Source organism: Chiloscyllium punctatum, chromosome 17 (genome assembly GCF_047496795.1).
Source record: "Chiloscyllium punctatum isolate Juve2018m chromosome 17, sChiPun1.3, whole genome shotgun sequence".
NCBI lineage: Eukaryota > Metazoa > Chordata > Chondrichthyes > Orectolobiformes > Hemiscylliidae > Chiloscyllium > Chiloscyllium punctatum.
The window spans coordinates 86324128-86349886 of NC_092755.1; the positions used below are offsets into that span (position 1 = coordinate 86324128).

Below are 25759 nucleotides of genomic sequence, written 5' to 3' on the forward strand. Positions count from 1 at the left end.
AGGGGGTGCTGCACTGTCCGAGGGTCAGTAGTGAGGGAGTGCTGCACTGTCCGAGGGTCAGTACTGAGGTAGTGCTGCACTGTCGGAGGGTCAGTACTGAGGGAGTGCTGCACTGTCCGAGGGTCAGTTCTGGGGGAGTGCTACACTGTCCGAGGGTCAGTACTGAGGGAGTGCTGCACTGTCCGAGGGTCAGTACTGAGGGAGTGCTGCACTGTCGGAGGGTCAGTGCTGAGGGAGTGCCGCACTGTCGGAGGGTCAGTACTGAGGGAGAGCTACACTGTAGGAGGGTCAGTGCTGAGGGAGTGCTGCACTGTCCGAGGGTCAGTACTGAGGGAGTGCTGCACTGTCGGAGAGTCTGTAATGAGGGAGTGCCACAATGTCCGAGGGTCAGTACTGAGGGAGTGCCGCAATGTCCGAGGGTCAGTACGGAGGGGATGCTGCACTGTCCGAGGGTCAGTACTGAGGGAGTGCTGCACTGTCAGAGTGTAAATACTGAGGAAGTGCTGCACTGCCCAAGGGTCAGTACTCAGGAAGTGCTGCACTGTCGGAGAGTCTGTAATGAGGGAGTGCTGCACTGTTGGAGGGACTGTACTGAGGGAGTGCTGCACTATCCAAGGGTCAGTACAGAGGGAGTGCTGCATTGTCCGAGGGTCAGTACTGAGGGGTTGCCTCACTGTCCGAGGGTCAGTACTGAGGGGGTGCTGCACTGTCAGAGGGTCAGTAGTGAGGGAGTGCTGCACTGTCCGAGGGTCAGTACTGAGGTAGTGCTACGCTGTCCGAGGGTCAGTACTGAGGGAGTGCTGCACTGTCGGAGGGTCAGTACTGAGGGAGTGCCGCACTGTCGGAGGGTCAGTACTGAGGGAGTGCTGCACTGTCGGAGGGTCAGTACTGAGGGAGTGCTACACTGTAGGAGGGTCAGTGCTGAGGGAGTGCTGCACTGTCCGAGGGTCAGTACTGAGGGAGTGCTGCACTGTCCGAGGGTCAGTACTGAGGGAGTGCCGCACTGTCAGAGGGTCAGTACTCAGGGGGTGCCGCACTGTCCGAGGGTCAGTACTGAGGGAGTGCTGCACGGGCCGAGGGTCAGTACTGAGGGAGTGCTGCATTGTCCGAGGGTCAGTACTGAGGTAGTGCTGCACTATCCAAGGGTCAGTACTGAGGGAGTGCTGCACTGTCCGAGGGACTGTACTGAGGTAGTGCTGCACTGTCCGAGGGTCAGTACTGAGGGGGTGCTGCACTGTCCGAGGGTCAGTAGTGAGGGAGTGCTGCACTGTCCGAGGGTCAGTACTGAGGTAGTGCTGCACTGTCGGAGGGTCAGTACTGAGGGAGTGCTGCACTGTCCGAGGGTCAGTTCTGGGGGAGTGCTACACTGTCCGAGGGTCAGTACTGAGGGAGTGCTGCACTGTCCGAGGGTCAGTACTGAGGGAGTGCTGCACTGTCAGAGGGTCAGTGCTGAGGGAGTGCCGCACTGTCGGAGGGTCAGTACTGAGGGAGAGCTACACTGTAGGAGGGTCAGTGCTGAGGGAGTGCTGCACTGTCCAAGGGTCAGTACTGAGGGAGTGCTACAGTGTAGGAGGGTCAGTGCTGAGGGAGTGCTGCACTGTCCGAGGGTCAGTACTGAGGGAGTGCTGCACTGTCGGAGAGTCTGTAATGAGGGAGTGCCACAATGTCCGAGGGTCAGTACTGAGGGAGTGCCGCAATGTCCGAGGGTCAGTACTGAGGGAGTGCCGCAATGTCCGAGGGTCAGTACTGAGGGGATGCTGCACTGTCCGAGGGTCAATACTGAGGGAGTGCTGCACTGTCCGAGGGGCTGTACTGAGGGGATGCTGCACTGTCCGAGGGTCAGGACTGAGGGAGTGCCACAATGTCCGAGGGTCAGTACTGAGGGAGTGCCGCAATGTCCGAGGGTCAGTACTGAGGGGATGCTGCACTGTCCAAGGGTCAGTACTGAGGGAATGCCACAATGTCCGAGGGTCAGTACTGAGGTAGTGCCGCAATGTCCGAGGGTCAGTACTGAGGGGATGCTGCACTGTCCGAGGGTCAGTACTGAGGGAGTGCTGCACTCTCCGAGGGGCTGTACTGAGGGGATGCTGCACTGTCTGAGGGTCAGTACTGAGGGAGTGCCACAATGCCCGAGGGTCAGTACTCAGGGAGTGCCGCAATGTCCGAGGGTCAGTACGGAGGGGATGCTGCACTGTCCGAGGGTCAGTACTGAGGGAGTGCTGCACTGTCAGAGTGTAAATACTGAGGAAGTGCTGCACTGCCCAAGGGTCAGTACTCAGGAAGTGCTGCACTGTCGGAGAGTCTGTAATGAGGGAGTGCTGCACTGTTGGAGGGACTGTACTGAGGGAGTGCTGCACTATCCAAGGGTCAGTACAGAGGGAGTGCTGCATTGTCCGAGGGTCAGTACTGAGGGGTTGCCTCACTGTCCGAGGGTCAGTACTGAGGGGGTGCTGCACTGTCGGAGAGTCTGTAATGAGGGAGTGCCACAATGTCCGAGGGTCAGTACTGAGGGAGTGCCGCAATGTCCGAGGGTCAGTACTGAGGGGATGCTGCACTGTCCGAGGGTCAATACTGAGGGAGTGCTGCACTGTCCGAGGGGCTGTACTGAGGGGATGCTGCACTGTCCGAGGGTCAGGACTGAGGGAGTGCCACAATGTCCGAGGGTCAGTACTGAGGGAGTTCCGCAATGTCCGAGGGTCAGTACTGAGGGGATGCTGCACTGTCCAAGGGTCAGTACTGAGGGAATGCCACAATGTCCGAGGGTCAGTACTGAGGTAGTGCCGCAATGTCCGAGGGTCAGTACTGAGGGGATGCTGCACTGTCCGAGGGTCAGTACTGAGGGAGTGCTGCACTCTCCGAGGGGCTGTACTGAGGGGATGCTGCACTGTCTGAGGGTCAGTACTGAGGGAGTGCCACAATGCCCGAGGGTCAGTACTCAGGGAGTGCCGCAATGTCCGAGGGTCAGTACGGAGGGGATGCTGCACTGTCCGAGGGTCAGTACTGAGGGAGTGCTGCACTGTCAGAGTGTAAATACTGAGGAAGTGCTGCACTGCCCAAGGGTCAGTACTCAGGAAGTGCTGCACTGTCGGAGAGTCTGTAATGAGGGAGTGCTGCACTGTTGGAGGGACTGTACTGAGGGAGTGCTGCACTATCCAAGGGTCAGTACTGAGGGAGTGCTGCATTGTCCGAGGGTCAGTACTGAGGGGTTGCCTCACTGTCCGAGGGTCAGTACTGAGGGGGTGCTGCACTGTCGGAGAGTCTGTAATGAGGGAGTGCCACAATGTCCGAGGGTCAGTACTGAGGGAGTGCCGCAATGTCCGAGGGTCAGTACTGAGGGAGTGCCGCAATGTCCGAGGGTCAGTACTGAGGGGATGCTGCACTGTCCGAGGGTCAATACTGAGGGAGTGCTGCACTGTCCGAGGGGCTGTACTGAGGGGATGCTGCACTGTCCGAGGGTCAGGACTGAGGGAGTGCCACAATGTCCGAGGGTCAGTACTGAGGGAGTTCCGCAATGTCCGAGGGTCAGTACTGAGGGGATGCTGCACTGTCCAAGGGTCAGTACTGAGGGAATGCCACAATGTCCGAGGGTCAGTACTGAGGTAGTGCCGCAATGTCCGAGGGTCAGTACTGAGGGGATGCTGCACTGTCCGAGGGGCTGTACTGAGGGGATGCTGCACTGTCTGAGGGTCAGTACTGAGGGAGTGCCACAATGCCCGAGGGTCAGTACTCAGGGAGTGCCGCAATGTCCGAGGGTCAGTACGGAGGGGATGCTGCACTGTCCGAGGGTCAGTACTGAGGGAGTGCTGCACTGTCAGAGTGTAAATACTGAGGAAGTGCTGCACTGCCCAAGGGTCAGTACTCAGGAAGTGCTGCACTGTCGGAGAGTCTGTAATGAGGGAGTGCTGCACTGTTGGAGGGACTGTACTGAGGGAGTGCTGCACTATCCAAGGGTCAGTACTGAGGGAGTGCTGCATTGTCCGAGGGTCAGTACTGAGGGGTTGCCTCACTGTCCGAGGGTCAGTACTGAGGGGGTGCTGCACTGTCGGAGAGTCTGTAATGAGGGAGTGCCACAATGTCCGAGGGTCAGTACTGAGGGAGTGCCGCAATGTCCGAGGGTCAGTACTGAGGGAGTGCCGCAATGTCCGAGGGTCAGTACTGAGGGGATGCTGCACTGTCCGAGGGTCAATACTGAGGGAGTGCTGCACTGTCCGAGGGGCTGTACTGAGGGGATGCTGCACTGTCCGAGGGTCAGGACTGAGGGAGTGCCACAATGTCCGAGGGTCAGTACTGAGGGAGTGCCGCAATGTCCGAGGGTCAGTACTGAGGGGATGCTGCACTGTCCAAGGGTCAGTACTGAGGGAATGCCACAATGTCCGAGGGTCAGTACTGAGGTAGTGCCGCAATGTCCGAGGGTCAGTACTGAGGGGATGCTGCACTGTCCGAGGGTCAGTACTGAGGGAGTGCTGCACTCTCCGAGGGGCTGTACTGAGGGGATGCTGCACTGTCTGAGGGTCAGTACTGAGGGAGTGCCACAATGCCCGAGGGTCAGTACTCAGGGAGTGCCGCAATGTCCGAGGGTCAGTACGGAGGGAGTGCTGCACTGTCAGAGTGTAAATACTGAGGAAGTGCTGCACTGCCCAAGGGTCAGTACTCAGGAAGTGCTGCACTGTCGGAGAGTCTGTAATGAGGGAGTGCTGCACTGTTGGAGGGACTGTACTGAGGGAGTGCTGCACTATCCAAGGGTCAGTACTGAGGGAGTGCTGCATTGTCCGAGGGTCAGTACTGAGGGGTTGCCTCACTGTCCGAGGGTCAGTACTGAGGGGGTGCTGCACTGTCAGAGGGTCAGTAGTGAGGGAGTGCTGCACTGTCCGAGGGTCAGTACTGAGGTAGTGCTACGCTGTCCGAGGGTCAGTACTGAGGGAGTGCTGCACTGTCGGAGGGTCAGTACTGAGGGAGTGCCGCACTGTCGGAGGGTCAGTACTGAGGGAGTGCTGCACTGTCCGAGGGTCAGTACTGGGGGAGTGCTACACTGTTCGAGGGTCAGTACTGAGGGAGTGCTGCACTGTCCGAGGGTCAGTACTGAGGGAGTGCTGCACTGTCGGAGGGTCAGTGCTGAGGGAGTGCCGCACTGTCGGAGGGTCAGTACTGAGGGAGTGCTACACTGTAGGAGGGTCAGTGCTGAGGGAGTGCTGCACTGTCCGAGGGTCAGTACTGAGGGAGTGCTGCACTGTCGGAGGGTCAGTACTGAGGGAGTGCCGCACTGTCGGAGGGTCAGTACTGAGGGAGTGCTGCACTGTCCGAGGGTCAGTACTGGGGGAGTGCTACACTGTTCGAGGGTCAGTACTGAGGGAGTGCTGCACTGTCCGAGGGTCAGTACTGAGGGAGTGCTGCACTGTCGGAGGGTCAGTGCTGAGGGAGTGCCGCACTGTCGGAGGGTCAGTACTGAGGGAGTGCTACACTGTAGGAGGGTCAGTGCTGAGGGAGTGCTGCACTGTCCGAGGGTCAGTACTGAGGGAGTGCTGCACTGTCGGAGAGTCTGTAATGAGGGAGTGCCACAATGTCCGAGGGTCAGTACTGAGGTAGTGCTGCGCTGTCCGAGGGTCAGTACTGAGGGAGTGCTGCACTGTCCGAGGGTCAGTGCTGAGGGAGTGCCGCACTGTCGGAGAGTCAGTACTGAGGGAGTGCTACACTGTCGGAGGGTCAGTGCTGAGGGAGTGCTGCACTGTCCGAGGGTCAGTACTGAGGGAGTGCTGCACTGTCCGAGGGTCAGTACTGAGGGAGTGCCGCACTGTCAGAGGGTCAGAACTGAGGGGGTGCCGCACTGTCCGAGAATCAGTACTGAGGGGGTGCTGCACTGTCAGAGAGTCAGTACTGAGGGGGTGCTACACTGTCCGAGGGTCAGTACTGAGGGAGTGCCGCACTGTCAGAGGGTCAGTACTCAGGGGGTGCCGCACTGTCCGAGGGTCAGTACTGAGGGAGTGCTGCACGGGCCGAGGGTCAGTACTGAGGGAGTGCTGCATTGTCGGAGAGTCTGTAATGAGGGAGTGCTGAACTGTTGGAGGGACTGTACTGAGGGAGTGCTGCACTATCCAAGGGTCAGTACTGTGGGAGTGCTGCATTGTCCGAGGGTCAGTACTGAGGGGTTGCCTCACTGTCCGAGGGTCAGTACTGAGGGGGTGCTGCACTGTCAGAGGGTCAGTGCTGAGGGAGTGCTGCACTGTCAGTCAGTGCTGGGGGAGTGCCGCACTGTCAGAGGGTCTGTACTGAGGCAGTGCTACACTGCCAGAGGATCAGTACAGAGGGAGTGCTGCACTGTCGGAGTGTCAGTACTGAGGGAGTGCTGCCCTGTCAGAGGGTCAGTACTGAGGTAGTGCTGCACTGTCCGAGGGTCAGTACTGAGGGAGTGCCGCACTGTCAGAGGGTCAGTACTCAGGGGGTGCCGCACTGTCCGAGGGTCAGTACTGAGGGAGTGCTGCACTGGTCGAGGGTCAGTACTGAGGGAGTGCTGCATTGTCCGAGGTTCAGTACTGAGGTAGTGCTGCACTATCCAAGGGTCAGTACTGAGGGAGTGCTGCACTGTCCGAGGGACAGTACTGAGGTAGTGCTGCACTGTCCGAGGGTCAGTACTGAGGGGGTGCTGCACTGTCCGAGGGTCAGTAGTGAGGGAGTGCTGCACTGTCCGAGGGTCAGTACTGAGGTAGTGCTGCACTGTCCGAGGGTCAGTACTGAGGGAGTGCTGCACTGTCCGAGGGTCAGTACTGGGGGAGTGCTACACTGTCCGAGGGTCAGTACTGAGGGGGTGCTGCACTGTCCGAGGGTCAGTAGTGAGGGAGTGCTGCACTGTCCGAGGGTCAGTACTGAGGTAGTGCTGCACTGTCCGAGGGTCAGTACTGAGGGAGTGCTGCACTGTCCGAGGGTCAGTACTGGGGGAGTGCTACACTGTCCGAGGGTCAGTACTGAGGGAGTGCCGCACTGTCGGAGAGTCAGTACTGAGGGAGTGCTACACTGTCCGTGGGTCAGTGCTGAGGGAGTGCCGCACTGTCGGAGGGTCAGTACTGAGGTAGTGCTGCACTATCCAAGGGTCAGTACTGAGGGAGTGGTGCATTGTCCGAGGGTCAGTACTGAGGGGTTGCCTCACTGTCCGAGGGTCAGTACTGAGGGGGTGCTGCACTGTCAGAGGGTCAGTGCTGAGGGAGTGCTGCACTGTCAGTCAGTGCTGAGGGAGTGCCGCACTGTCAGAGGGTCTGTACTGAGGCAGTGCTACACTGCCAGAGGATCAGTACAGAGGGAGTGCTGCACTGTCGGAGTGTCAGTACTGAGGGAGTGCTGCCCTGTCAGAGGGTCAGTACTGAGGTAGTGCTGCACTGTCCGAGGGTCAGTACTGAGGGAGTGCTGCACTGTCCGAGGGTCAGTACTGGGGGAGTGCTACACTGTCCGAGGGTCAGTACTGAGGGAGTGCTGCACTGTCCGAGGGTCAGTACTGAGGGAGTGCTGCACTGTCGGAGGGTCAGTGCTGAGGGAGTGCCGCACTGTCGGAGGGTCAGTACTGAGGGAGTGCTACACTGTAGGAGGGTCAGTGCTGAGGGGGTGCTGCACTGTCCGAGGGTCAGTACTGAGGGAGTGCTGCACTGTCCGAGGGTCAGTACTGAGGGAGTACCGCACTGTCCGAGGGTCAGTACTGAGGGAGTGCTGCACGGGCCGAGGGTCAGTACTGGGGGAGTGCTACACTGCCAGAGGATCAGTACAGAGGGAGTGCTGCACTGTCGGAGTGTCAGTACTGAGGGTGTGCTGCCCTGTCAGAGGGTCAGTACTGAGGGAGTGCTGCACTGTCCGAGGGTCAGTACCGAGGGAGTGCTGCACTGTCAGAGGGTCAGTACTGAGGTAGTGCTGCACTGTCCGAGGGTCAGTACTGAGGGAGTGCTGCACTGTCCGAGAGTCAGTACTGAGGGAGTGCTGCATCGTCCGAGGGTCAGTACTGAGGGAGTGCTGCACTGTCGGAGGGTCAGTACTGAGGGAGTGCTGCACTGTCAGTCAGCACTGAGGAGGAGCGACACTGTCCGAGGGTCAGTACTGAGGGAGTGCTGCATTGTCAGTCAGCACTGAGGGGGTGCGATACTGTCCGAGGGTCAGCACTGAGGGATTGCTGAACTGTCGGAGGGTCTGTACTGAGGGAGTGCTGCATTGCCAGAGGGTCAGTACTGAGTGAGTGCTGCACTGTCTGAAGGTCAGCACTGAGGTAGTGCCGCACTGCCCGAGGGTCAGTCCTGGGGGAGTGCTGCACTGTCCGAGGGTCAGTACTGAGTGTGTGCTGCACTGTCTGAAGGTCAGCACTGAGGTACTGCCGCTATCTCCGAGGGTCAGTACTGAGGGAGTGCTGCACTGTCTGAAGGTCAGCACTGAGGTAGTGCCGCACTGTCCGAGGGTCAGTACTGAGGGAGTGCTGCACTGTCCGAGGGTCAGTACTGAGGGAGTGCTGCACTGTCCGAAGGTCAGCACTGAGGTAGTGCCGCACTGTCCGAGGGTCAGTCCTGGGGGACTGCTGCACTGTCGGAGGTTCAGTGCTGAGGGAGTGCTACACTGCAGGAGGGTCAGTGCTGAGGGAGTGCTGCACTGTCCGAGGGTCAGTACTGAGGGGGTGCTGCACTGTCCGAGGGTCAGTACTGAGAGAGTGCCGCACTGTCAGAGGGTCAGTACTGAGGGTGTGCCGCACTGTCCGAGATTCAGTACTGAGGGGGTGCTGCACTGTCCGAGGGTCAGTACTGAGGGAGTGCTGCACTGTCCGAGGGTCAGTACTGAGGGGGTGCCGAACTGTCCGAGGGTCAGTACCGATGGAGTGCTGCACGGGCCGAGGGTCAGTACTGAGGGAGTGCTGCATTGTCCGAGGGTCAGTACTGAGGGAGTGCTGCACTATCCAAGGGTCAGTACTGAGGGAGTGCTGCATTGTCCGAGGGTCAGTACTGAGGGGTTGCCTCACTGTCCGAGGGTCAGTAATGAGGGGGTGCTGCACTGTCAGAGGGTCAGTGCTAAGGGAGTGCTGCACTGTCAGTCACTCCTGAGGGAGTGTCGCACTGTCAGAGGGTCTGTACTGAGGCAGTGCTACACTGCCAGAGGATCAGTACAGAGGGAGTGCTGCACTGTCGGAGTGTCAGTACTGAGGGAGTGCTGCCCTGTCAGAGGGTCAGTACTGAATGAGTGCTGCACTGTCAGAGGGACTGTACTGAGGTAGTGCTGCACAGTCCGAGGGTCAGTACTGAGGGGGTGCTGCACTGTCCGAGGGTCAGTAGTGAGGGAGTGCTGCACTGTCCGTGGGTCAATACTGAGGTAGTGCTGCACTGGTCGAGGGTCAGTACTGAGGGATTGCTGCACTGTCCGAGGGTCAGTACTGAATGAGTGCTGCACTGTCCGAGGGTCAGTACTGGGGGAGTGCTGCACTGTCCGAGGGTCAGTACTGAGGGATTGCTGCACTGTCCGAGGGTCAGTACTGAGGGAGTGCTGCACTGTCGGAGGGTCAGTGCTGAGGGAGTGCCGCACTGTCGGAGAGTCAGTACTGAGGGAGTGCTGCACGGGCCGAGGGTCAGTACTGAGGGAGTGCTACACTGTCCGTGGGTCAGTACTGAGGTAGTGCTGCACTGTCGGAGGGTCAGAACTGAGGGGGCGCTGCACTGTCCGAGGGTCAGTACTGAATGAGTGCTGCACTCTCCGAGGGTCAGTACTGGGGGAGTGCTGCACTGTCCGAGGGTCAGTACTGAGGGATTGCTGCACTGTCCGAGGGTCAGTACTGAGGGAGTGCTGCACAGTCGGAGGGTCAGTGCTGAGGGAGTGCCGCACTGTCGGAGTGTCAGTACTGAGGGAGTGCTGCCCTGTCAGAGGGTCAGTACTGAGGTAGTGCTGCACTGTCCGAGGGTCAGTACTGAGGGAGTGCCGCACTGTCAGAGGGTCAGTACTCAGGGGGTGCCGCACTGTCCGAGGGTCAGTACTGAGGGAGTGCTGCACTGGTCGAGGGTCAGTACTGAGGGAGTGCTGCATTGTCCGAGGTTCAGTACTGAGGTAGTGCTGCACTATCCAAGGGTCAGTACTGAGGGAGTGCTGCACTGTCCGAGGGACAGTACTGAGGTAGTGCTGCACTGTCCGAGGGTCAGTACTGAGGGGGTGCTGCACTGTCCGAGGGTCAGTAGTGAGGGAGTGCTGCACTGTCCGAGGGTCAGTACTGAGGTAGTGCTGCACTGTCCGAGGGTCAGTACTGAGGGAGTGCTGCACTGTCCGAGGGTCAGTACTGGGGGAGTGCTACACTGTCCGAGGGTCAGTACTGAGGGGGTGCTGCACTGTCCGAGGGTCAGTAGTGAGGGAGTGCTGCACTGTCCGAGGGTCAGTACTGAGGTAGTGCTGCACTGTCCGAGGGTCAGTACTGAGGGAGTGCTGCACTGTCCGAGGGTCAGTACTGGGGGAGTGCTACACTGTCCGAGGGTCAGTACTGAGGGAGTGCCGCACTGTCGGAGAGTCAGTACTGAGGGAGTGCTACACTGTCCGTGGGTCAGTGCTGAGGGAGTGCCGCACTGTCGGAGGGTCAGTACTGAGGTAGTGCTGCACTATCCAAGGGTCAGTACTGAGGGAGTGGTGCATTGTCCGAGGGTCAGTACTGAGGGGTTGCCTCACTGTCCGAGGGTCAGTACTGAGGGGGTGCTGCACTGTCAGAGGGTCAGTACTGAGGGAGTGCTGCCCTGTCAGAGGGTCAGTACTGAGGTAGTGCTGCACTGTCCGAGGGTCAGTACTGAGGGAGTGCCGCACTGTCAGAGGGTCAGTACTCAGGGGGTGCCGCACTGTCCGAGGGTCAGTACTGAGGGAGTGCTGCACTGGTCGAGGGTCAGTACTGAGGGAGTGCTGCATTGTCCGAGGTTCAGTACTGAGGTAGTGCTGCACTATCCAAGGGTCAGTACTGAGGGAGTGCTGCACTGTCCGAGGGACAGTACTGAGGTAGTGCTGCACTGTCCGAGGGTCAGTACTGAGGGGGTGCTGCACTGTCCGAGGGTCAGTACTGAGGGAGTGCTGCACTGTCGGAGGGTCAGTACTGAGGGAGTGCCGCACTGTCGGAGGGTCAGTACTGAGGGAGTGCTGCACTGTCCGAGGGTCAGTACTGGGGGAGTGCTACACTGTTCGAGGGTCAGTACTGAGGGAGTGCTGCACTGTCCGAGGGTCAGTACTGAGGGAGTGCTGCACTGTCGGAGGGTCAGTGCTGAGGGAGTGCCGCACTGTCGGAGGGTCAGTACTGAGGGAGTGCTACACTGTAGGAGGGTCAGTGCTGAGGGAGTGCTGCACTGTCCGAGGGTCAGTACTGAGGGAGTGCTGCACTGTCGGAGAGTCTGTAATGAGGGAGTGCCACAATGTCCGAGGGTCAGTACTGAGGTAGTGCTGCGCTGTCCGAGGGTCAGTACTGAGGGAGTGCTGCACTGTCCGAGGGTCAGTGCTGAGGGAGTGCCGCACTGTCGGAGAGTCAGTACTGAGGGAGTGCTACACTGTCGGAGGGTCAGTGCTGAGGTAGTGCTGCACTGTCCGAGGGTCAGTACTGAGGGAGTGCTGCACTGTCCGAGGGTCAGTACTGAGGGAGTGCCGCACTGTCAGAGGGTCAGAACTGAGGGGGTGCCGCACTGTCCGAGAATCAGTACTGAGGGGGTGCTGCACTGTCAGAGAGTCAGTACTGAGGGGGTGCTACACTGTCCGAGGGTCAGTACTGAGGGAGTGCCGCACTGTCAGAGGGTCAGTACTCAGGGGGTGCCGCACTGTCCGAGGGTCAGTACTGAGGGAGTGCTGCACGGGCCGAGGGTCAGTACTGAGGGAGTGCTGCATTGTCGGAGAGTCTGTAATGAGGGAGTGCTGAACTGTTGGAGGGACTGTACTGAGGGAGTGCTGCACTATCCAAGGGTCAGTACTGTGGGAGTGCTGCATTGTCCGAGGGTCAGTACTGAGGGGTTGCCTCACTGTCCGAGGGTCAGTACTGAGGGGGTGCTGCACTGTCAGAGGGTCAGTGCTGAGGGAGTGCTGCACTGTCAGTCAGTGCTGGGGGAGTGCCGCACTGTCAGAGGGTCTGTACTGAGGCAGTGCTACACTGCCAGAGGATCAGTACAGAGGGAGTGCTGCACTGTCGGAGTGTCAGTACTGAGGGAGTGCTGCCCTGTCAGAGGGTCAGTACTGAGGTAGTGCTGCACTGTCCGAGGGTCAGTACTGAGGGAGTGCCGCACTGTCAGAGGGTCAGTACTCAGGGGGTGCCGCACTGTCCGAGGGTCAGTACTGAGGGAGTGCTGCACTGGTCGAGGGTCAGTACTGAGGGAGTGCTGCATTGTCCGAGGTTCAGTACTGAGGTAGTGCTGCACTATCCAAGGGTCAGTACTGAGGGAGTGCTGCACTGTCCGAGGGACAGTACTGAGGTAGTGCTGCACTGTCCGAGGGTCAGTACTGAGGGGGTGCTGCACTGTCCGAGGGTCAGTAGTGAGGGAGTGCTGCACTGTCCGAGGGTCAGTACTGAGGTAGTGCTGCACTGTCCGAGGGTCAGTACTGAGGGAGTGCTGCACTGTCCGAGGGTCAGTACTGGGGGAGTGCTACACTGTCCGAGGGTCAGTACTGAGGGGGTGCTGCACTGTCCGAGGGTCAGTAGTGAGGGAGTGCTGCACTGTCCGAGGGTCAGTACTGAGGTAGTGCTGCACTGTCCGAGGGTCAGTACTGAGGGAGTGCTGCACTGTCCGAGGGTCAGTACTGGGGGAGTGCTACACTGTCCGAGGGTCAGTACTGAGGGAGTGCCGCACTGTCGGAGAGTCAGTACTGAGGGAGTGCTACACTGTCCGTGGGTCAGTGCTGAGGGAGTGCCGCACTGTCGGAGGGTCAGTACTGAGGTAGTGCTGCACTATCCAAGGGTCAGTACTGAGGGAGTGGTGCATTGTCCGAGGGTCAGTACTGAGGGGTTGCCTCACTGTCCGAGGGTCAGTACTGAGGGGGTGCTGCACTGTCAGAGGGTCAGTGCTGAGGGAGTGCTGCACTGTCAGTCAGTGCTGAGGGAGTGCCGCACTGTCAGAGGGTCTGTACTGAGGCAGTGCTACACTGCCAGAGGATCAGTACAGAGGGAGTGCTGCACTGTCGGAGTGTCAGTACTGAGGGAGTGCTGCCCTGTCAGAGGGTCAGTACTGAGGTAGTGCTGCACTGTCCGAGGGTCAGTACTGAGGGAGTGCTGCACTGTCCGAGGGTCAGTACTGGGGGAGTGCTACACTGTCCGAGGGTCAGTACTGAGGGAGTGCTGCACTGTCCGAGGGTCAGTACTGAGGGAGTGCTGCACTGTCGGAGGGTCAGTGCTGAGGGAGTGCCGCACTGTCGGAGGGTCAGTACTGAGGGAGTGCTACACTGTAGGAGGGTCAGTGCTGAGGGGGTGCTGCACTGTCCGAGGGTCAGTACTGAGGGAGTGCTGCACTGTCCGAGGGTCAGTACTGAGGGAGTACCGCACTGTCCGAGGGTCAGTACTGAGGGAGTGCTGCACGGGCCGAGGGTCAGTACTGGGGGAGTGCTACACTGCCAGAGGATCAGTACAGAGGGAGTGCTGCACTGTCGGAGTGTCAGTACTGAGGGTGTGCTGCCCTGTCAGAGGGTCAGTACTGAGGGAGTGCTGCACTGTCCGAGGGTCAGTACCGAGGGAGTGCTGCACTGTCAGAGGGTCAGTACTGAGGTAGTGCTGCACTGTCCGAGGGTCAGTACTGAGGGAGTGCTGCACTGTCCGAGAGTCAGTACTGAGGGAGTGCTGCATCGTCCGAGGGTCAGTACTGAGGGAGTGCTGCACTGTCGGAGGGTCAGTACTGAGGGAGTGCTGCACTGTCAGTCAGCACTGAGGAGGAGCGACACTGTCCGAGGGTCAGTACTGAGGGAGTGCTGCATTGTCAGTCAGCACTGAGGGGGTGCGATACTGTCCGAGGGTCAGCACTGAGGGATTGCTGAACTGTCGGAGGGTCTGTACTGAGGGAGTGCTGCATTGCCAGAGGGTCAGTACTGAGTGAGTGCTGCACTGTCTGAAGGTCAGCACTGAGGTAGTGCCGCACTGCCCGAGGGTCAGTCCTGGGGGAGTGCTGCACTGTCCGAGGGTCAGTACTGAGTGTGTGCTGCACTGTCTGAAGGTCAGCACTGAGGTACTGCCGCTATCTCCGAGGGTCAGTACTGAGGGAGTGCTGCACTGTCTGAAGGTCAGCACTGAGGTAGTGCCGCACTGTCCGAGGGTCAGTACTGAGGGAGTGCTGCACTGTCCGAGGGTCAGTACTGAGGGAGTGCTGCACTGTCCGAAGGTCAGCACTGAGGTAGTGCCGCACTGTCCGAGGGTCAGTCCTGGGGGACTGCTGCACTGTCGGAGGTTCAGTGCTGAGGGAGTGCTACACTGCAGGAGGGTCAGTGCTGAGGGAGTGCTGCACTGTCCGAGGGTCAGTACTGAGGGGGTGCTGCACTGTCCGAGGGTCAGTACTGAGAGAGTGCCGCACTGTCAGAGGGTCAGTACTGAGGGTGTGCCGCACTGTCCGAGATTCAGTACTGAGGGGGTGCTGCACTGTCCGAGGGTCAGTACTGAGGGAGTGCTGCACTGTCCGAGGGTCAGTACTGAGGGGGTGCCGAACTGTCCGAGGGTCAGTACCGATGGAGTGCTGCACGGGCCGAGGGTCAGTACTGAGGGAGTGCTGCATTGTCCGAGGGTCAGTACTGAGGGAGTGCTGCACTATCCAAGGGTCAGTACTGAGGGAGTGCTGCATTGTCCGAGGGTCAGTACTGAGGGGTTGCCTCACTGTCCGAGGGTCAGTAATGAGGGGGTGCTGCACTGTCAGAGGGTCAGTGCTAAGGGAGTGCTGCACTGTCAGTCACTCCTGAGGGAGTGTCGCACTGTCAGAGGGTCTGTACTGAGGCAGTGCTACACTGCCAGAGGATCAGTACAGAGGGAGTGCTGCACTGTCGGAGTGTCAGTACTGAGGGAGTGCTGCCCTGTCAGAGGGTCAGTACTGAATGAGTGCTGCACTGTCAGAGGGACTGTACTGAGGTAGTGCTGCACAGTCCGAGGGTCAGTACTGAGGGGGTGCTGCACTGTCCGAGGGTCAGTAGTGAGGGAGTGCTGCACTGTCCGTGGGTCAATACTGAGGTAGTGCTGCACTGGTCGAGGGTCAGTACTGAGGGATTGCTGCACTGTCCGAGGGTCAGTACTGAATGAGTGCTGCACTGTCCGAGGGTCAGTACTGGGGGAGTGCTGCACTGTCCGAGGGTCAGTACTGAGGGATTGCTGCACTGTCCGAGGGTCAGTACTGAGGGAGTGCTGCACTGTCGGAGGGTCAGTGCTGAGGGAGTGCCGCACTGTCGGAGAGTCAGTACTGAGGGAGTGCTGCACGGGCCGAGGGTCAGTACTGAGGGAGTGCTACACTGTCCGTGGGTCAGTACTGAGGTAGTGCTGCACTGTCGGAGGGTCAGAACTGAGGGGGCGCTGCACTGTCCGAGGGTCAGTACTGAATGAGTGCTGCACTCTCCGAGGGTCAGTACTGGGGGAGTGCTGCACTGTCCGAGGGTCAGTACTGAGGGATTGCTGCACTGTCCGAGGGTCAGTACTGAGGGAGTGCTGCACAGTCGGAGGGTCAGTGCTGAGGGAGTGCCGCACTGTCGGAGTGTCAGTACTGAGGGAGTGCTGCCCTGTCAGAGGGTCAGTACTGAGGTAGTGCTGCACTGTCCGAGGGTCAGTACTGAGGGAGTGCCGCACTGTCAGAGGGTCAGTACTCAGGGGGTGCCGCACTGTCCGAGGGTCAGTACTGAGGGAGTGCTGCACTGGTCGAGGGTCAGTACTGAGGGAGTGCTGCATTGTCCGAGGTTCAGTACTGAGGTAGTGCTGCACTATCCAAGGGTCAGTACTGAGGGAGTGCTGCACTGTCCGAGGGACAGTACTGAGGTAGTGCTGCACTGTCCGAGGGTCAGTACTGAGGGGGTGCTGCACTGTCCGAGGGTCAGTAGTGAGGGAGTGCTGCACTGTCCGAGGGTCAGTACTGAGGTAGTGCTGCACTGTCCGAGGGTCAGTACTGAGGGAGTGCTGCACTGTCCGAGGGTCAGTACTGGGGGAGTGCTACACTGTCCGAGGGTCAGTACTGAGGGGGTGCTGCACTGTCCGAGGGTCAGTAGTGAGGGAGTGCTGCACTGTCCGAGGGTCAGTACTGAGGTAGTGCTGCACTGTCCGAGGGTCAGTACTGAGGGAGTGCTGCACTGTCCGAGGGTCAGTACTGGGGGAGTGCTACACTGTCCGAGGGTCAGTACTGAGGGAGTGCCGCACTGTCGGAGAGTCAGTACTGAGGGAGTGCTACACTGTCCGTGGGTCAGTGCTGAGGGAGTGCCGCACTGTCGGAGGGTCAGTACTGAGGTAGTGCTGCACTATCCAAGGGTCAGTACTGAGGGAGTGGTGCATTGTCCGAGGGTCAGTACTGAGGGGTTGCCTCACTGTCCGAGGGTCAGTACTGAGGGGGTGCTGCACTGTCAGAGGGTCAGTACTGAGGGAGTGCTGCCCTGTCAGAGGGTCAGTACTGAGGTAGTGCTGCACTGTCCGAGGGTCAGTACTGAGGGAGTGCCGCACTGTCAGAGGGTCAGTACTCAGGGGGTGCCGCACTGTCCGAGGGTCAGTACTGAGGGAGTGCTGCACTGGTCGAGGGTCAGTACTGAGGGAGTGCTGCATTGTCCGAGGTTCAGTACTGAGGTAGTGCTGCACTATCCAAGGGTCAGTACTGAGGGAGTGCTGCACTGTCCGAGGGACAGTACTGAGGTAGTGCTGCACTGTCCGAGGGTCAGTACTGAGGGGGTGCTGCACTGTCCGAGGGTCAGTAGTGAGGGAGTGCTGCACTGTCCGAGGGTCAGTACTGAGGTAGTGCTGCACTGTCCGAGGGTCAGTACTGAGGGAGTGCTGCACTGTCCGAGGGTCAGTACTGGGGGAGTGCTACACTGTCCGAGGGTCAGTACTGAGGGGGTGCTGCACTGTCCGAGGGTCAGTAGTGAGGGAGTGCTGCACTGTCCGAGGGTCAGTACTGAGGTAGTGCTGCACTGTCCGAGGGTCAGTACTGAGGGAGTGCTGCACTGTCCGAGGGTCAGTACTGGGGGAGTGCTACACTGTCCGAGGGTCAGTACTGAGGGAGTGCCGCACTGTCGGAGAGTCAGTACTGAGGGAGTGCTACACTGTCCGTGGGTCAGTGCTGAGGGAGTGCCGCACTGTCGGAGGGTCAGTACTGAGGTAGTGCTGCACTATCCAAGGGTCAGTACTGAGGGAGTGGTGCATTGTCCGAGGGTCAGTACTGAGGGGTTGCCTCACTGTCCGAGGGTCAGTACTGAGGGGGTGCTGCACTGTCAGAGGGTCAGTGCTGAGGGAGTGCTGCACTGTCAGTCAGTGCTGAGGGAGTGCCGCACTGTCAGAGGGTCTGTACTGAGGCAGTGCTACACTGCCAGAGGATCAGTACAGAGGGAGTGCTGCACTGTCGGAGTGTCAGTACTGAGGGAGTGCTGCCCTGTCAGAGGGTCAGTACTGAGGTAGTGCTGCACTGTCCGAGGGTCAGTACTGAGGGAGTGCTGCACTGTCCGAGGGTCAGTACTGGGGGAGTGCTACACTGTCCGAGGGTCAGTACTGAGGGAGTGCTGCACTGTCCGAGGGTCAGTACTGAGGGAGTGCTGCACTGTCGGAGGGTCAGTGCTGAGGGAGTGCTGCACTGTCGGAGGGTCAGTGCTGAGGGAGTGCCGCACTGTCGGAGGGTCAGTACTGAGGGAGTGCTACACTGTAGGAGGGTCAGTGCTGAGGGAGTGCTGCACTGTCCGAGGGTCAGTACTGAGGGGGTGCTGCACTGTCCGAGGGTCAGTACTGAGGGAGTGCTGCACGGGCCGAGGGTCAGTACTGGGGGAGTGCTACACTGCCAGAGGATCAGTACAGAGGGAGTGCTGCACTGTCGGAGTGTCAGTACTGAGGGTGTGCTGCCCTGTCAGAGGGTCAGTACTGAGGGAGTGCTGCACTGTCCGAGGGTCAGTACCGAGGGAGTGCTGCACTGTCAGAGGGTCAGTACTGAGGTAGTGCTGCACTGTCCGAGGGTCAGTACTGAGGGAGTGCTGCACTGTCCGAGAGTCAGTACTGAGGGAGTGCTGCATCGTCCGAGGGTCAGTACTGAGGGAGTGCTGCACTGTCGGAGGGTCAGTACTGAGGGAGTGCTGCACTGTCAGTCAGCACTGAGGAGGAGCGACACTGTCCGAGGGTCAGTACTGAGGGAGTGCTGCATTGTCAGTCAGCACTGAGGGGGTGCGATACTGTCCGAGGGTCAGCACTGAGGGATTGCTGAACTGTCGGAGGGTCTGTACTGAGGGAGTGCTGCATTGCCAGAGGGTCAGTACTGAGTGAGTGCTGCACTGTCTGAAGGTCAGCACTGAGGTAGTGCCGCACTGCCCGAGGGTCAGTCCTGGGGGAGTGCTGCACTGTCCGAGGGTCAGTACTGAGTGTGTGCTGCACTGTCTGAAGGTCAGCACTGAGGTACTGCCGCTATCTCCGAGGGTCAGTACTGAGGGAGTGCTGCACTGTCTGAAGGTCAGCACTGAGGTAGTGCCGCACTGTCCGAGGGTCAGTACTGAGGGAGTGCTGCACTGTCCGAGGGTCAGTACTGAGGGAGTGCTGCACTGTCCGAAGGTCAGCACTGAGGTAGTGCCGCACTGTCCGAGGGTCAGTCCTGGGGGACTGCTGCACTGTCGGAGGTTCAGTGCTGAGGGAGTGCTACACTGCAGGAGGGTCAGTGCTGAGGGAGTGCTGCACTGTCCGAGGGTCAGTACTGAGGGGGTGCTGCACTGTCCGAGGGTCAGTACTGAGAGAGTGCCGCACTGTCAGAGGGTCAGTACTGAGGGTGTGCCGCACTGTCCGAGATTCAGTACTGAGGGGGTGCTGCACTGTCCGAGGGTCAGTACTGAGGGAGTGCTGCATCGTCCGAGGGTCAGTACTGAGGGAGTGCTGCACTGTCGGAGGGTCAGTACTGAGGGAGTGCTGCACTGTCAGTCAGCACTGAGGAGGAGCGACACTGTCCGAGGGTCAGTACTGAGGGAGTGCTGCATTGTCAGTCAGCACTGAGGGGGTGCGATACTGTCCGAGGGTCAGCACTGAGGGATTGCTGAACTGTCGGAGGGTCTGTACTGAGGGAGTGCTGCATTGCCAGAGGGTCAGTACTGAGTGAGTGCTGCACTGTCTGAAGGTCAGCACTGAGGTAGTGCCGCACTGCCCGAGGGTCAGTCCTGGGGGAGTGCTGCACTGTCCGAGGGTCAGTACTGAGTGTGTGCTGCACTGTCTGAAGGTCAGCACTGAGGTACTGCCGCTATCTCCGAGGGTCAGTACTGAGGGAGTGCTGCACTGTCTGAAGGTCAGCACTGAGGTAGTGCCGCACTGTCCGAGGGTCAGTACTGAGGGAGTGCTGCACTGTCCGAGGGTCAGTACTGAGGGAGTGCTGCACTGTCCGAAGGTCAGCACTGAGGTAGTGCCGCACTGTCCGAGGGTCAGTCCTGGGGGACTGCTGCACTGTCGGAGGTTCAGTGCTGAGGGAGTGCTACACTGCAGGAGGGTCAGTGCTGAGGGAGTGCTGCACTGTCCGAGGGTCAGTACTGAGGGGGTGCTGCACTGTCCGAGGGTCAGTACTGAGAGAGTGCCGCACTGTCAGAGGGTCAGTACTGAGGGTGTGCCGCACTGTCCGAGATTCAGTACTGAGGGGGTGCTGCACTGTCCGAGGGTCAGTACTGAGGGAGTGCTGCACTGTCCGAGGGTCAGTACTGAGGGGGTGCCGAACTGTCCGAGGGTCAGTACCGATGGAGTGCTGCACGGGCCGAGGGTCAGTACTGAGGGAGTGCTGCATTGTCCGAGGGTCAGTACTGAGGGAGTGCTGCACTATCCAAGGGTCAGTACTGAGGGAGTGCTGCATTGTCCGAGGGTCAGTACTGAGGGGTTGCCTCACTGTCCGAGGGTCAGTAATGAGGGGGTGCTGCACTGTCAGAGGGTCAGTGCTAAGGGAGTGCTGCACTGTCAGTCACTCCTGAGGGAGTGTCGCACTGTCAGAGGGTCTGTACTGAGGCAGTGCTACACTGCCAGAGGATCAGTACAGAGGGAGTGCTGCACTGTCGGAGTGTCAGTACTGAGGGAGTGCTGCCCTGTCAGAGGGTCAGTACTGAATGAGTGCTGCACTGTCAGAGGGACTGTACTGAGGTAGTGCTGCACAGTCCGAGGGTCAGTACTGAGGGGGTGCTGCACTGTCCGAGGGTCAGTAGTGAGGGAGTGCTGCACTGTCCGTGGGTCAATACTGAGGTAGTGCTGCACTGGTCGAGGGTCAGTACTGAGGGATTGCTGCACTGTCCGAGGGTCAGTACTGAATGAGTGCTGCACTGTCCGAGGGTCAGTACTGGGGGAGTGCTGCACTGTCCGAGGGTCAGTACTGAGGGATTGCTGCACTGTCCGAGGGTCAGTACTGAGGGAGTGCTGCACTGTCGGAGGGTCAGTGCTGAGGGAGTGCCGCACTGTCGGAGAGTCAGTACTGAGGGAGTGCTGCACGGGCCGAGGGTCAGTACTGAGGGAGTGCTACACTGTCCGTGGGTCAGTACTGAGGTAGTGCTGCACTGTCGGAGGGTCAGAACTGAGGGGGCGCTGCACTGTCCGAGGGTCAGTACTGAATGAGTGCTGCACTCTCCGAGGGTCAGTACTGGGGGAGTGCTGCACTGTCCGAGGGTCAGTACTGAGGGATTGCTGCACTGTCCGAGGGTCAGTACTGAGGGAGTGCTGCACAGTCGGAGGGTCAGTGCTGAGGGAGTGCCGCACTGTCGGAGAGTCAGTACTGAGGGAGTGCTACACTGTCCGTGGGTCAGTACTGAGGGAGTGATGCACTGTCGGAGGGTCTGTACTGAGGCAGTGCTACACTGCCAGAGGATCAGTACAGAGGGAGTGCTGCACTGTCGGAGTGTCGGTACTGAGGGAGTGCTGCCCTGTCAGAGGGTCAGTACTGAGGGAGTGCTGCACTGTCCGAGGGTCAGTACTGAATGAGTGCTGCACTGTCAGAGGGACTGTACTGAGGTAGTGCTGCACAGTCCGAGGGTCAGTACTGAGGGGGTGCTGCACTGTCCGAGGGTCAGTAGTGAGGGAGTGCTGCACTGTCCGTGGGTCAGTACTGAGGTAGTGCTGCACTGGTCGAGGGTCAGTACAGAGGGATTGCTGCACTGTCCGAGGGTCAGTACTGAATGAGTGCTGCACTGTCCGAGGGTTAGTACTGGGGGAGTGCTGCACTGTCCGAGGGTCAGTACTGAGGGATTGCTGCACTGTCCGAGGGTCAGTACTGAGGGAGTGCTGCACTGTCGGAGGGTCAGTGCTGAGGGAGTGCCGCACTGTCGGAGAGTCAGTACTGAGGGAGTGCTACACGGTCGGAGGGTCAGTGCTGAGGGAGTGCTGCACTGTCCGAGGGTCAGTACTGAGGGAGTGCTGCACCGTCCGAGGGTCAGAACTGAGGGGGCGCTGCACTGTCAGAGAGTCAGTACTGAGGGGGTGCTACACTGTCCGAGGGTCAGTACCGATGGAGTACTGCACGGTCCGAGGGTCAGTACTGAGGGAGTGCTGCTTTGTCCGAGAGTCAGTACTGAGGGGGTGCCGCAGTGTCCGAGGGTCAGTACTGAGGGAGTGCCGCACTGTCCGAGGGTCAGTACTGAGGGAGTGCCGCACTGTCCGAGGGTCAGTACTGAGGGAGTGCCACAGTGTCAGAAGGTCAGTACTGAGGGAGTGCCGCACTGTCCGAGGGTCAGTACTGAGGGAGTGCTGCACTGTCCGAGGGTCAGTACTGAGGGAGTGCCGCACTGTCCGAGGGTCAGTACTGAGGGAGTGCCACAGTGTCAGAAGGGCAGTACTGAGGGAGTGCTGCACTGTCCGAGGGTCAGTACTGAGGGAGTGCTGCACTGTCCGTGGGTCAGTACTGAGGGAGTGCTGCACTGTCCGTGGGTCAGTACTGAGGGAGTGCCGCACTGTCGGAGGGTCAGTACTGAGGGTGTGCTGCACTGTCCGAGGGTCAGTACTGAGGGAGTGCCGCACTGTCCGAGGGTCAGTACTGAGGGTGTGCCACACTGTCCGTGAGTCAGTACTGAGGGAGTGCTGCACTGTCGGAGGGTCATACTGAGGGTGTGCTGCACTGTCCGAGGGTCAGTACTGAGGGAGTGCCGCACTGTCCGAGGGTCAGTACTGAGGGAGTGCTGCACTGTCGGAGGTTCAGTACTGAGGGAGTGCTGCACTGCCAGTCAGCACTGAGGGAGTGCTGCACTGTCAGAGGGTCAGTACTGAGGGGGTGCCGCACTGTCCGAGGGTCAGTACCGATGGAGTGCTGCACGGGCAGAGGGTCAGTACTGAGGGAGTGCTGCATTGTCCGAGGGTCAGTACTGAGGTAGTGCTGCACTATCCAAGGGTCAGTACTGAGGGAGTGCTGCACTGTCCGAGGGTCAGTACTGAGGGAGTGCTGGCCTGTCAGAGGGTCAGTACTGAGGGAGTGCTACACTGTCCGAGGGTCAGTACTGAGGGATTGCTGCACTGTCCGAGGTCAGTACTGAGGGAGTGCTGCACTGTCGGAGGGTCAGTACTGAGGGAGTGCTGCACTGTCCGAGGGACTGTACTGAGGTAGTGCTGCACTGTCCGAGGGTCAGTACTGGGGGAGTGCTGCACTGTCCGAGGGTCAGTAGTGAGGGAGTGCTGCACTGTCCGTGGGTCAGTACTGAGGTAGTGCTGCACTGGTCGAGGGTCAGTACTGAGGGAGTGCTGCACTGTCCGAGGGTCAGTACTGAGGAATTGCTGCACTGTCCGAGGGTCAGTACTGTATGAGTGCTGCACTGTCCGAGGGTCAGTACTGGGGGAGTGCTGCACTGTCCGAGGGTCAGTACTGAGGGATTGCTGCACTGTCCGAGGGTCAGTACTGAGGGAGTGCTGCACTGTCGGAGGGTCAGTGCTGAGGGAGTGCTGCACTGTCCGAGGGTCAGTACTGAGGGAGTGCCGCACTGTCAGAGAGTCAGTACTGAGGGGGTGCTACACTGTCCGAGGGTCAGTACCGATGGAGTGCTGCACTGTCCGAGGGTCAGTACTGAGGGAGTGCTGCACTGTCCGTGGGTCAGTACTGAGGGAGTGCTGCACTGTCAGAGGATCAGTACTGAGGGAGTGCTGCACTGTCAGAGGATCAGTACTGAGGGAGTGCTGCACTGTCGGAGGGTCAGTACTGAGGGAGTGCTGCACTGTCGGAGGATCAGTACTGAGGGAGCACCGCACTGTCCAAGGGTCGGGACTGAGGGAGTGCTGTATAATTCGAGGGTGACTAACAGGCAAAGAATGAAGTGCAAAACATTGCTGGTCCACTCTGAACTCTGATCTCTTCACAGAGGTGGCTAAGATTTTGCCTGACATATACAAGAGGAACTTCAAAGATCCATGGAAGAGGCCCCACATGTTGGCAAAGGAGCAGCAGCCGAGGTAACCGAGAGAGATGGGGGCTGTTAATGTTTCACTTTCCACACCTACGTTTAGTGTTGAAGAGATGCCAAGTTTGGGTGTTTTTTTTCACCATTAGTAGCATCTGGTTGTTTGATTGTTGAGGAAACAGTGTGGGAGAGGAGGGGGGGGGTATATCTGACCATCCCCCTCAGTGTGGGAGAGGAGGGGGGGGGGTATATCTGACCATCCCCCTCAGTGTGGGAGAGGGGGGGGGGGGTATATCTGACCATCCCCCTCAGTGTGGGAGAGGGGGGGGGGTATATCTGACCATCCCCCTCAGTGTGGGAGAGGGGGGGGGGGTATATCTGACCATCCCCCTCAGTGTGGGAGAGGTGGGGGAGGGGTATATCTGACCATCCCCCTCAGTGTGGGAGAGGAGGGGGGGGGTATATCTGACCATCCCCCTCAGTGTGGGAGAGGAGGGGGGGGGTATATCTGACCATCCCCCTCAGTGTGGGAGAGGGGGGGGGGGGGGGGTATATCTGACCATCCCCCTCAGTGTGGGAGAGGGGGGGGGGGGGGTATATCTGACCATCCCCCTCAGTGTGGGAGAGGGGGGGGGGGGGGTATATCTGACCATCCCCCTCAGTGTGGGAGAGGGGGGGGGGGGGGGTATATCTGACCATCCCCCTCGGTGTGGGAGAGGGGGGGGGGGGGGGTATATCTGACCATCCCCCTCAGTGTGGGAGAGGGGGGGGGGGGTATATCTGACCATCCCCCTCAGTGTGGGAGAGGGGGGGGGGTATATCTGACCATCCCCCTCAGTGTGGGAGAGGGGGGGGGGGGTATATCTGACCATCCCCCTCAGTGTGGGAGAGGGGGGTATATCTGACCATCCCCCTCAGTGTGGGAGAGGGGGGTATATCTGACCATCCCCCTCAGTGTGGGAGAGGTGGGGGGGGGGTATATCTGACCATCCCCCTCAGTGTGGGAGAGGGGGGGGGGGGTATATCTGACCATCCCCCTCAGTGTGGGAGAGGTGGGGGGGGGGGTATATCTGACCATCCCCCTCAGTGTGGGAGAGGTGGGGGGGGGGGTATATCTGACCATCCCCCTCAGTGTGGGAGAGGTGGGGGGGGGTATATCTGACCATCCCCCTCAGTGTGGGAGAGGGGGGGGGGTATATCTGACCATCCCCCTCAGTGTGGGAGAGGGGGGGGGGCTAAAGCTGACCATCCCCCTCAGTGTGGGAGAGGTGGGGGGGGGGTATATCTGACCATCCCCCTCAGTGTGGGAGAGGGGGGGGGGCTAAAGCTGACCATCCCCCTCAGTGTGGGAGAGGTGGGGGGGGGGTATATCTGACCATCCCCCTCAGTGTGGGAGAGGGGGGGGGGGTATATCTGACCATCCCCCTCAGTGTGGGAGAGGAGGGGGGGGGTATATCTGACCATCCCCCTCAGTGTGGGAGAGGAGGGGGGGTGGTATATCTGACCATCCCCCTCAGTGTGGGAGAGGGGGGGGGGGGGGTATATCTGACCATCCCCCTCAGTGTGGGAGAGGGGGGGGGGGGGGTATATCTGACCATCCCCCTCAGTGTGGGAGAGGGGGGGTATATCTGACCATCCCCTCAGTGTGGGAGAGGGGGGGGGGGGTATATCTGACCATCCCCCTCAGTGTGGGAGAGGGGGGGGGGGTATATCTGACCATCCCCCTCAGTGTGGGAGAGGGGGGGGGGGGGGGGTATATCTGACCATCCCCCTCAGTGTGGGAGAGGGGGGGGGGGGGGTATATCTGACCATCCCCCTCAGTGTGGGAGAGGGGGGGGGGGTATATCTGACCATCCCCCTCAGTGTGGGAGAGGGGGGGGGGGGGGGTATATCTGACCATCCCCCTCAGTGTGGGAGAGGGGGGGGGGGGTATATCTGACCATCCCCCTCAGTGTGGGAGAGGAGGGGGGGGGGGGGTATATCTGACCATCCCCCTCAGTGTGGGAGAGGGGGGGGGGGTATATCTGACCATCCCCCTCAGTGTGGGAGAGGAGGGGGGGGGGGGGGTATATCTGACCATCCCCCTCAGTGTGGGAGAGGGGGGGGGGGGTATATCTGACCATCCCCCTCAGTGTGGGAGAGGGGGGGGGGGGGTATATCTGACCATCCCCCTCAGTGTGGGAGAGGGGGGGGGGGGGGTATATCTGACCATCCCCCTCAGTGTGGGAGAGGGGGGGGGGGGGTATATCTGACCATCCCCCTCAGTGTGGGAGAGGAGGGGGGGGGGGGGGGGTATATCTGA

At 59.8% G+C, this 25759-nt stretch overlaps 1 protein-coding gene across 1 annotated transcript in view; it reads left to right on the forward strand.

The window, feature by feature from the left end:
- LOC140488079 (somatomedin-B and thrombospondin type-1 domain-containing protein) overlaps nt 1–25759 on the forward strand; it is a 299120-nt gene that overhangs the window by 241178 nt on the left and 32183 nt on the right. Inside the window, exon 3 of the mRNA XM_072587795.1 lies at nt 23419–23509. Within this exon, the coding sequence (XP_072443896.1) occupies nt 23419–23509 (91 nt within the window). The remainder of the gene's footprint in view (nt 1–23418; nt 23510–25759) is intronic.